The following is a 12505-nucleotide window of genomic DNA, read 5'->3' as shown; positions in this document are numbered from 1 at the left end:
ATGGAGGAACTCTGGCTGGGTCAGAGACGCCATGTCCTTCCCTTGCAGCTGCCCCCCAGATGGTTCCCAGGGACAGAGTAAAACCCTAAACCCTTCCTCTCTCTCTCTGCCTGTAGGTTTGGTTTAGCAGGACATGAGGGGTTAGTGAGGGGAAAGGTGTTTCACAGCTTCACAGGCTGTGTGGAGCTCCTGATGGCTTCCATCTCCCTTTCTTTGCTCCCTAGAAGCTCACTGGTGTCTTTGGGGCCCTTTGTCCCTCAGAAAAGCCACTTCTGTGAGCTGCTAACAAACCAAATTCACATATGCTATGCAGAAGCCTTCAGCTGTTGTCTCACTGAGTTACTAAATTCAAGGAATGTTACAGAAAAAACAGGTGTGGGGAGAAAAACCATGGCTTAACATAGCCCTGGCTTGCCGGCTCCTTCCTGTATTATACAGACATTTAGTGGTTATGGAGGGAATTTAGGAGTTGAATGTGGAAATCCTTTATATATTTCTGCAGCAAAGATGGTCTACAAGGCATTAAGTGACATAAGTGTTCTTATTATTAACATACAGTTTGTTCCTGTTACACCCTGAACTAATGAGCCAGCTTTTGGGGGGAATGGCTAGAAGGCTTGATGTCTTCAGAGGAGGATGAATGCAACCCTGATGATGTTGAGAAGGGATGTTCACTGCCTCCCCTTTGCCACGTAACACAGATCACTTTGGGTGGGTGCACCTTCTGGGGCAAGGGTTATGCTAACATGGATTTATTGTGGCGAGAGGCTAAACTGTCCGCAGTTCTTCTGTTAGCACAGGTGAGGACAGCATGCGCCCCCAGCCCTGTGTCAGGTCCCTCTGTGCAGCCCCCGCCCTGCTTCTCTGAACCATGGGAAGGAGACAGCGCGTAGGAGGCTTTCAGAGGGGTTGTCTGGAGCCCATCAGAGCAGTCATCACAGAAGAGGTCCCAGTTGCGTACCCTCTGGGCAGGTTATGGAGAACCTGCTCACACAACTTGGCTCTGCTGGAGGCAGCACAGCTGCCTGGCCGTCAGAGCTCTTCAGCCAAGGCAGCAGTGGCAGTGAAAAGCTTCCTGAATTGTCACGTGGATGGGTATGGATATCTGTAGGGGCTTTTGAGCAGAAGGGTACAAATGACTCAGCATCTTTGCTGTGACTCTGGCAGAGCCTCTTGGCAGTGGTTTAAATTCAGTGACGTTCCCTTTCTATTGTTAGCTTGTGTAGCATCTGCCTGGTGGAAGGGAGGAAGAGAACTGGAAGCACTGCTAAGCCGTAAGTTGCCTAGAGACAGTTAAACCATCTGAGCAAAGTGCAAACTGGCACTGGAGATTAAACAGGAACTAGGTCTGACAGGTCTGTGGAAACTAGTGAAGCAGTGTGCAGCTGAAGTGGCTTTTGGTAATGACCCTTGTGAGAACCTGGATGCTCGATTAAGAGGTGCATATGTCTTATTTAAGAATATATTAAGCTTTGCCTGTGGAAGTCAGTTGTGACATCCCACTTCCAAAACAGGTAGCGGGCAGCAGTCTGAGGCTAGAAAGTGTGCTCAGATGAAGGGATGGCTAAAACTGAAAGATTCAGTGTTTGGGTCTCCAAATACACTGCCTGCTGAGTGTTGTGTCACTTTAACAAAAGCTGCTAGCTCCTGATAACTGCCACAGTGCTTCTAAAGTAATCCCCAAACCATTCGAAAGAGTGCATTGACTACTGCAAGAGCAGGGACCCTGATTCCTAAGTGTCCTTGCACATAACATCGATGATCAGGATGAGACTTCAAAAGGTTTCAGGAAGTTAGGAACTCCACACCCAGTGTTTTAGAATGCATGAAGTACTCCAAACTGGATCAATAACTTCCACTTCTTCATTACATTGCTTTCAGCAGTTTTTCAAAGAACAGAGCAAGCAATTCATCTGCCATTTTTTATCATATTTTTTGTCTTTATCGTGCCCCCTATTTCTCCTCTCTCACTGGAAGAGCAGGGTCACTTCTCGATTTGAACACATACATGTATTTCATGTGTGAAATTTTGGTCAGGACAGAACTGTGAGGGAAGCCATGTAAGAGTCTAAATCCCACTAGGTTGGGTAATACTTATTCATGTTGCTTCAGTTTAGGTACATAATCAAGTATATCCTGAATAGGATGTTTTCCTAAACAGAGACATTTCTGGGTGCTCCATAACTTCATAGTTTAGTAATTGACTGAGCTGGTTAATTAAATGCATATAATGCATATAGAGTATACAAGTTCAATGTGATGTTGTAATGTGGAATGTAACTGCCAACTGAACAATTTACCTGTGATTTATGGAATAAAAGATGTCTCTATATGGCTCCTCCTAAATTTCTGTATATTACATACAAAAAAGGTGACGTAAGGGTAGACACGTGCGATACAGTGATACAGAGACAATTCTGTGCTCTCTAGGAACAAAGTGTATTTTAAAATTACTCCCCATCATTTTCTTCTTCAAATGAGTCGGTTCCCACTTCTTCATAGTCTTTCTCCAGGGCAGCCAGGTCCTCTCGGGCCTCTGAGAATTCTCCCTCCTCCATGCCTTCACCCACATACCAGTGCACAAAAGCTCTCTTGGCGTACATCAGATCAAACTTGTGGTCGAGCCTTGCCCAAGCCTCTGCAATGGCCGTGGTGTTGCTCAGCATGCAGACTGCTCGCTGAACTTGGGCTAGGTCTCCGCCAGGAACTACTGTAGGAGGCTGATAGTTGATCCCAACCTGGAAACAGGAATATGAGAGAAGGTTGTAAAAAGGCAAGAGCAGAAAGCAGTCAAAGAGCTGGAAAAAAGTGAATAAAGTTACAGATGCTGGGGTAGAGTGGTGCCACTATCAAAACTACCAGATGGCAAATGCCATAAAAAATAATAACGTCATAAACAGTATGATATATGGTCATTTTAATGTCTGTATTATTCTTCTGTTTAATGTACACTGGCAACTAGTAGCTTTCTTAACAGCTATTCAACACTGAACATACAGTGTCATCAAGATACTCTATAGAAACTAATACAGAAAGTTGGTTCCCAGTTAAAAGTTTTCATTCTTAAACCAACTATTTGTATGACAAAAGTTTTTCCACTGCTAATGTCTATATTATTATTGAAATTATGTTTCCCAACACTGCTATGTAGCCAGTGGGGAGAGGCTGTATAATATTTCTGGAGGAGGGTGTTACCTGACAGATTCCTTAATATCAGCATTTCCTTTATTAATTGTATTGGTTTGGGCATTTCCTTAGTTTTAGATGATGCTTCAGAGGGAACACTCACCGGCTTTTTCAAAATTCAGGTCTGAAATGAATACTTCTTTAGATTTTAACTCATATACACTTCAGATTTCCACTTACGTAAATATTTAGGAGTCTCTGTCAATGGGATGTCCAAAGGAGAAAGGGCACATTTTATACACACGTATCTTTCTTATGTTCCTTCTTCTCACAAGTGGAAGACATGCAAGATACAAAACTTGTAAATACAAGTTTTTCCCTAGACTGAACTTGCCCTTTAAAGAGAAGCTCATGGCAGCCCTACTCACCTTGAAGCCTGTTGGACACCAGTCGACAAATTGGATAGTTCTCTTGGTCTTGATGGCAGCTATTGCTACATTGACGTCTTTGGGAACTACGTCGCCACGGTAGAGCATGCAGCAGGCCATGTACTTCCCATGTCTTGGGTCACATTTCACCATCTGGTTGTTGGGCTCAAAGCAGGAGCTGGTGATTTCAGCCACCGAGAGCTGCTCGTGATATGCTCTGTCAGAGGAGATGATGGGGGCGTAGGTCACTAAGGGGAAGTGGATGCGCGGGTAGGGCACCAGGTTTGTCTGGAACTCCGTCAGATCCACATTGAGGGCACCGTCGAAGCGCAGCGAGGCGGTGATGGAGGAGACAATCTGGCTAATGAGGCGGTTCAGGTTAGTGTAAGTGGGGCGCTCAATGTCCAGATTTCGTCGGCAGATGTCATAGATGGCCTCGTTATCCACCATGAAGGCGCAGTCTGAGTGCTCCAAGGTGGTGTGCGTGGTCAGAATAGAATTGTAGGGCTCCACCACAGCGGTGGAGACCTGAGGGGCTGGGTAGATGGCAAACTCCAGTTTGGACTTCTTTCCGTAATCCACGGAGAGGCGTTCCATCAGTAAGGAGGTAAAGCCAGAGCCGGTACCCCCACCAAAGCTGTGGAAGATCAGGAATCCTTGCAGCCCAGAACAGGCATCAGTCTAGAAAGCAAAAGAGAAAGTGAAAGAATGGGGGCTGAAGAAGAATGAAAAGACTTCATCCACTACATGAGCTTTTTCTGAGCTGAAGGTGAGAGCAGTCATCAGCAATATACAGCATAGCTTTCATGTCAGGTTTTCTTGAGAAAGGGCTGGTGGTAATCCTATCCTTTGCTTCCTTCAGTGGCTCAACTTATGACATAAGAATTGCACTCTTATCTGTGGAGCGTCTCTCTCTGAACTTCACACTTCTTTTAGTTAGTATAGCTGAAACCAGCAATGTAGAACTGCCTAATCAACCTTCTATATCAGCATTGGTGCTCCAGGGCTGTGCTAATAATGAAGAATTACATATTCAGAACCACTTTTTAAGACTATCTGAAGCCATACAGCTGGGAAGTGAACTACTGGGCTTCTGTCTCTTGGACTGGTAATGATGCCTCTGTATGTCTTGCAATCTCTTTTCTGAACCATTGGTATCATCTGCAGTTAACAAGCTACCTGTTCTGCACTTCTTTCTTCTGCAGAATGCAAGCTGCCATTTCAAAACTACTGGGACTTACCAGCTTACGGACACGATCAAGCACCATATCAATGCTTTCTTTGCCAATGGTGTAGTGGCCACGGGCATAGTTATTAGCTGCATCTTCCTTTCCAGTGATCAGCTGTTCTGGATGAAAAAGTTCCCGGAAGGTGCCAGCCCGCACTTCGTCTGAACAAGAAAGAGAAGTTGTGAGAAGCTGCATAGCTGTGCTCCAGTGCCAACAAGTTCTGGTTGCTGTTGGCATTGATGCAAGCTTTCAGTCACTGGAGGTCATGACTGCAAAAATCAGATGCTGATGGAGAAGGGAAAACTGTTTCCCAGGCATTTTTAAATTGTTGCATTCTGTTGATTTATGGTGTGACTTGTATCCAGCCACAGAAGTTGTTATTTTCTCAAGAACTTGTCAGTTGTACAGCTTGTACCAACAAGAGGACAAGTCACCAGAAAAAAAGCGTGAAGAAAATCAAGTTCCCCCAGGTGCCCCAACTTTTAGAAATCCTTCTATTCCTGGAAGGAAACTGCCAGGCTCCCACTTTGGATCCGGAGACAAGCAGAATTTGAATGGCAAAAATGTCACAATAAACAAAACTGAAAGTTAGATGTTTGTGCAAAACGAAGTCATACAAACCATGTGTACTAGCTATTAAACTGCTGAGGATCCTGCTGTTCCTATGTTTATTACACCTATGGAGATAATTGAGTCTTGACAGAATCTAGCATTCTGTGTCACAAGAAAATTAATTTTATGCTATCTAGTGGTAGACCAAGATACAAAGGGTGTGCTGCTTTGTACCAGTGGAGACTGGGGGCACACCATGGTGATACTAGGAAGAGTAAGCTCTTCTCCATTTTCCAGGTTTATTTCTATACTGACCTACTACAGTTGGTTCCAAGTCCACCATTACAGCTCGTGGCACATGCTTCCCAGTGACTGTTTCATTGAAAAATGTGGTAAAAGAGTCATCATAGTTGAGTTTATCGTGCAGATCCTTGAAGGTGCCGTCTGGCTGAATGCCATGCTCCAGGCAGAAGAGTTCCCAGCATGCATTTCCTATCTGAACTCCAGCCTGGCCAACATGAATAGAGATGCACTCACGCTAAGGGGAGAGAACAGAGACAGGGTCAGAAAAAAACACTGCACATTAGTCCTCCTTATTCCGAATTCCTACTTTTTCCCAGTGTATTGCTTTTCCAAAAAATGGTGAGTTGTCGCTGTCAGCATTTCATTTGGTTGTTCAACCCCATGACCACAATGAGACTGTACATATACACACCAGATACTGGGACAGTTCTTTAAAGAATTGAGATCTTTGTGCTGTAATATATGGTTACATGAAAACAGGCAGGAAAAAAAATCGTTTCAGTTACACAAACCCCACCTTTCGTCCTATGGATTGGCTCTGCTGAGGAGCACATCCCAGTTTAGTTTATTTTTACTCCTGGCTGGAACCTGACCCAGCCATGTGGTATCCTTCAACCTTATGTAACCCAAGACAGGTGATGTCTTTTGATCCTTTTACCCTCTGATAGCAGGCTACAGTGGAAACTTGGAAGAACTGCTTTAAGCAATATTCACCTCAGGAAATGATTTCAGATTCTGTCGGTTGAAACAAATGTTCCTTCAAGCTCCTGAACAGCTATGAATTTTACCTTGCAGGTCCACCGCATATTCAGGCAGTGTCACTGCAATATAGCGTGTTTATTTGCCTGATTTTGAGCATAGTTCCTGTGGTAGCGGGGGACTTCAATGAAAAGAAAACAACGTATGTAACACCAGGCTAACATAGGCAGGTGCCAATTGCTCCAAAATCCCTTACAACTTGGAGTACAGGAGTATGAAGGACGTGGTGCTGGATTTCGTAAGCTCAGAAATAGAATTATAAAGCAGATACTTCTATGTTAGTCCAGACAATTATGACATCGGGTGTAGTGAAAGGCAGTTTGTAAGGTGTCCTGGTTCCAGCTGGGACGGGGTTAACTTTCTTCCCAGTAGCTTGGGGGTGTGCTGTGTTTTGGGTTCTGTGTGAAAGGAGCGTTGATGGCCCATTGATGCTTTGGCTGTTGCTGGGTGATGCTTGCACCGGGAGGGGGGAGCACAGCCGGGGTGGTGGACCCAGCTGGCCAATGGGGTGTTCTATACCATGTGACGTCATGCTCAGTATAAAAGGGGGGGGGGGGGGCGGCGCTCGGCCCCCCGTTCGTGACACGCGGTCGGCGGTCGGTTGCGTTGTGCATTGCCTGCTTTGTGTGTTCTGTTATTGTTGTTGTTCTCATTGTTATTATTACTGTTCTACTTAGTTTTATTTCAATTATTAAACTGTTTTTATCTCAACCCGGGAGCTTTCCTACTTGTGCCCTCCCGATTCTCTCCCCCATCCCACTGGGGGGGGGGGGTGATCGAGCGGCTGCGTGGAGTTTATTTTTGCTGGCTGAGGTTAAACCACGACATAAAGAGAGGGCGGTTTCAGTCACGTGGAGTTTTTCAGCTTCCGTTTCTGCTTTGGAGCAATTGTAATTACAGTCTTCTGAGCTCCGACTTCGTGATCTCAATGGCCCTGTCTATACTAGGGAGTGAGAAGGGGTCAGGTCATAGTACTGAACACTGGCCTGTGATCACCTGTGCTGATTGATAATTAGCACACTCTCTGGCACAGTTTTGGGTTATGCCAGTTCATACTTTTCCAGACAATGGTTGGGCACCATCCAGCATACAACTCATTGTCAAGAATGGTTTCCAGTGAGCAGCTCACTGACCAGTGCCTAGCTTTGGAGAAGGAAAGAGAATTCAGATGCCTAAATATGAAGCAGGCCATGCTACCTGGCTTCAAGGCCAGAGAATGGTCCTCGCTCATTTTCATTTTGTAATATCTCATTTAGAGAGATCTAATGACTTAATATCAGAGTTGGCCAGTTAACTTTTCTTTTTTTTTTTTAAATTCTGTAACTGCTTACCCTGCAAAATCATCCTGTGACTTGCGTATGAAATGCATCTTCCCCAAAAACTAAATCCTCAGGCAGAATGTGTGACCAGCAGCATCTCTGGAGCAGTGTTTTCTTCACAATTGACATATATTTATGTTTTAGAAACACAACTAAAGATATTTTTTCAGAAGCAAGTGGAATTTTAGAAGTCACCGCTGCCCCAGTTAGTCATCCTCAGAAGTTCAAATGAATATGGAAAGCAAATTTAAATATTTCATTCAATGACATATATTATTTCTATTCAGTACCATTTGTAAGTTGCTGACTCTGCGAATGCGTATGCAGCAGTGTGTGTAACATGCTCTCAGGTGCACTTGCACAACCCTGTTTTTCTCAATTGAGTTGTGCAAAAGTATCTAAGTTATTTGAGTGATGGTATGTTGCAGTGGAGTTGCAATCTGGAGGATTACTCAAGAGACACTGAAGGCCTATTTGGGCTTAGAGGATTCAATTAATGCTGATTTTGCACAGGACAGGCTCCTGCTTTTCTTTTAAATCCCAGTGGGAATCTGTAAGCCTGGCAGCAAGAAAAAAAAAAAGCTTTTTTCTTTTAAACACAGCAATGAGGACAGGTGACTTTTTTAAAGAGTATATCTTTTAGAGCAAAACTACAATTACAAGTCAAGCTCTACTTGGAACCTGAAGAGCTGCTTCGCTCTGTTCCTCAGATCAGTAGAGGAATTGGTCTGTTTTTTCACAGATGGAACTAGTGAATGTTGCCTTAGAAAGTTAATGTTGTAAAGCCTAGTACAGGACTATGGTTGAAGATTGCAGAACCGGTTCCTTTCCTTTTAGACTGATCTTTCAGCTGCGCTCGTTTGACGCAATATCTCAACCCCGCCTTTTGAGCCAGGCCTCCTGCCGTGACTCCTGCCTTCAACTCCCATCTTCTCCTACCCCAGCAGTAATTTGGAAATATTCTGACAGGGAGAGAAGGCAATAACAAAGAGATTTCTAATTTTGCGTGGTAAACAGCTTTAAAATAGATATCAGACTTTTAATAGGGAAGAGGGTGGGCCTTCTTCAGAGTCATAGGCAGAGTAAACTGATCTCTACACGGTAGTTAAATTTGGAGCTTACTCCAAACTCATGTTTCACATCCCATCACTGGTGTACCAGGACCTGTCTTACAAATTGTAGACCTGACCTTTTATTTACCAAGAGACAGTTAGAAAGGGCCAGGTCCTTTGTGAAACTAAACCTGGGACAGCTTTGATTCTATAAAAAGCCCAGAATACTACCTGGCTTAATTATTTACTGTACAAAGGCAGACTTTACTCTTCCAGATATTCCCAGCTATTCCCGAAACATACTTGCTACCCTAGGTCTGCCTTAAGGCATGGGGAGCCTGTGGAAGTATGTATCTTGCCTGCAAAATAAGCGGTTTCATTTTGGACCTGCAGCTGTACTGGCAGAAAATAACATAGTTCTCTGCACCAAAATAAGACTCAGTGCTAGACATAAATTGGGGTACAAGGTGAAATGGATTTTTCATGTTCTGAGAGGTTTTGAGAGGTTTCTACAAATTTATATAAACCCCCAAATCTTAAAAATGAAAGGCCTTTTTTACTTACTTAAACGCATACACATATAAAAACATTCATGCACTCCAGAAACACACATGTATACACTATATAGCTATGAACAGTACAGCCATTGGGGCTAGATTAATTTAAAACAGTCACAAAGGTAAGTAACTTTTTTGTTTTATTTCTAACAAAAATTATTCTCTCATATGAAAATGAACCTGTGTTGAGAAAATATAGTCACAACAGAAAGAACTAAAAAGCTAAGACTCCAGATCTGATTTGTCTTATAATTCCACTAATTAGAGACTCGTTGAAGAAAACTTTGGTTCAGCATGCCTTACAGCTCCAGCGAAATTTTCTGACACCCCTTTCCCATCCTCTTACGTGGTAATCGGTGCGCGAGATCAGGTTTGTGTGGCACAAACCACGGATAACAACGGCAGATCCCCTCGCCCGCGGTCCTCCCGGTCCCGGTATGACTGGTGTTCCCGCATCCCCCCTTACCATGGCGTCTCCAGTGGTGTTTCCTTCCCGTTCGGATCAGTGACGGCAGGTCTTTGCAGGAGCCCGGCTCTGGGCTGCGGGGCGGGAGGCAGCCTGGGGCCGGCACCCGGCACCTGCTCCTGCGCTTCAGTGTCGCGGGGCGGTGGGGAATAGGTCACAGGCTCCGCAGTTCTGCCCGCTGCATCACTGCCTCCTGCCCGCCCCGCCACCCCGCCTGTGCAAATCCATCCAGGCAGGCAGGGCTCAGATATATCCAGATTTCAAATTTAGTCCCGCCTGGTTTGGCGTGCTTATTAAATCGGAGTGTGGCCATGTAACATGCCGTACACTATACTTTCTAACACCCGAGTATTAGCCATGTATATCACCTACAAGACACATACCATACCAATTCCCTGTTCTGCCAGCACGTACACGTGTAGACGAAAATCACTCCTAAATTCCAATAAAGACGACCAAAAGGGTGTAAGAAAGCGAATGAAAAAGAGGATAGAAGAAAAACCAAAAATAGAGAACTGGAAAGTAAGTATAATTACCATTCTGAAGTGTGCTCTACCAGGGCTCTTAAATGCTGGCCTGACTTCTTTCTGTCCTTATTCCAGCTGCCTCTCTATTAATGTTTCAATTTACTTCTGTTGCTTCTCTTTCTGTGTACAGTCATCTGGGCTGTCAGCAGTATGGGGCAGTATCCAGTACAGAGTCTAACTTGTCTGTCCAAACACAGAAAGCAACCTGATTCTCATTGCAGTGCTTATTGCAAGAAATAGCTGGAGGCATCACACAAACGTTCTCACACCAAATTAGGGCAGTTGCCTCCACCATTTTATTGTTTGCTCCTTCTGCCCTAGCTCAGCATTGGAAAGCTGCAGCTTCTCTCAGTGGAGAAATCCTCATGTTTGCAACTCCTAGGTAACAAAGAAGAAGGCATGCTTAATTGCTTGAACCTGAGTATTATGTATCGCCGGACTTTAGAAACATACTGTTCATTATGATGTTTAATCAGTAGAAATTTAAATACAAAATTCCTAAATTTTAGGTTACTCTACCTTGACATGATTACATTAATAGATTGTTCTGCCACTGTTGGCAACCAGCATCTAAGGATCTTCTTCTTTAACTAACACCTACATTTTAACAGTGTGAAATAGTTCATACCGTTTTTTATAAACTCACATTTACTTTGGCATAGTCTTCATTTTGCTGATCTTTACATAAACCTGCAAATCACTACTCTGATTTTGGCTAGGAAAAGCGACAAATATTTTTTACAGAGGAAGAAGTCCCATGATAATTTCTGTCTGCTGCTTTGTTTAAGCTATCTGACTCCCACACTTCTCCAGAAAACCATGAGGTCATTGCTTTGAGACTGAGTAATAGGTTGGTCTAGTGTTCTTCTTCTAATGGAACTGGTAACATTCCAGCCAAGCTCCGGTGTTAGGGACAATCTGAAACGTTAAAGCTCACAGCTCCACCAGATGTGGAGCTCTGTGCAGAGAATCACCTCAGGAAAAAGTCTCACAGCAAATACTTTGAGCAGTCCACCACCCAAATCCTCTTAGGCACTCTTTGAGTCAACATGTCAGATCTAGCATCTCCAAAACCTGAAAGAGCTCTGTGAATTACTAAATTATTTGCAACTTAGTCCATTGCTGCATTTTCTCTGCTCTTCTATTGCCCCTCTCCTCTCTTCTGCAATAGGCAGTGAGAGCACCTCTGGGAGTCAGTGTTAATCATTCCTCTCTCCACCCCAACTCAACTGTCCCAGGACCCATAGACTCACCAGTATTGGGTTGCCACACTGAACAGAGTCTGGGCCATGCCTCGCCAGTCAAAATCTTCCAGGGAGCAGGGAGTGACGGAGTCTTGAGCGGTGTCCCTGGCCGGTGGGAGTGCAATGACTATGTTCCTTCTCTCCAGAGTCAGTTGAGCTTGAAGAGCCTAGGGATGACCCAGGTCACTGTTTTTACCTTTCTCACAGATACATGGCTAAGAAAAAGGCCTTTGCAGACTTGCTTTACACCAAAGACAGTGCATGACCTGCTCTGCCTTGAGATAGCCCATGAACGCAAGTGCTGGAAATATGTGCTGGTCTGGGGTGATGGCCAGACACGGACATAAAAGCCCTGAGGAACACTTGGGCATACTGTTTTTCATGAGGTTTCCTTATGTTGCTCTGTCCACCTGTGTTGCAGAGTGCTTAGGCAGAAAACCCCTAGCCTAGGTTTAGAGGGTAACCTGAAAGCACAGCGTGGGACTATGCTCCCAGGTACCGGTGAGTTTTGTTGACTCCAGAGTCGGCCTCTAGGCTCTACTCTGTAGAGACATGAGGCAGATAAGGCCTGAGCTGGGGTTCTTGGAAAGAAAATCATCTTGCTCGATGCTGGCATTCAACCTGTGTGGGCAGATGGTGAGCTTATAGGGGCAGTCACTCAACCCCTCTGTCCTGCATGGAACAGGCTTGAGACATGCCCTGCATGGGGAGGGTTGGTAGCCCAGCAGCCTGGTTGAGACCCGCCCACTTCAGCTTTTACCTTGCGACCCTGGTATATGATGACGAGAGCTAAATAGGGCTGATTATAAAAAGCTCTGCCATGGAGTCCTGATGTGTGCAAATAAGTGAATTTGGCATGAGTGCTAGAGTGGCTTTGCTGGTACTGCCAGAGGGCTTGTGAATAGCCCATGCTCCTCGGGGTGATGTGCAGCCTACATGCAAT

At 44.7% G+C, this 12505-nt stretch overlaps 1 protein-coding gene across 1 annotated transcript; it reads right to left on the bottom strand.

The window, feature by feature from the left end:
* Positions 1-2450: 2450 nt before the first annotated feature.
* On the bottom strand, positions 2451-9820 carry LOC142088258 (tubulin alpha-8 chain). Its single transcript, XM_075163455.1, has 5 exons — positions 9792-9820; positions 5651-5873; positions 4796-4944; positions 3555-4235; positions 2451-2738 (listed from the first exon to the last, which is right to left on the bottom strand). Exons 1-5 carry the CDS (start codon positions 9792-9794, stop codon positions 2451-2453), a joined length of 1344 nt encoding a protein of 447 aa, XP_075019556.1. The 5' UTR covers positions 9795-9820.
* Positions 9821-12505: the final 2685 nt, after the last annotated feature.

The sequence above is a fragment of the Calonectris borealis genome, chromosome 1, assembly GCF_964195595.1.
Source record: "Calonectris borealis chromosome 1, bCalBor7.hap1.2, whole genome shotgun sequence".
Lineage (NCBI taxonomy): Eukaryota > Metazoa > Chordata > Aves > Procellariiformes > Procellariidae > Calonectris > Calonectris borealis.
This window is presented reverse-complemented; position numbering and strand designations above follow the sequence as displayed.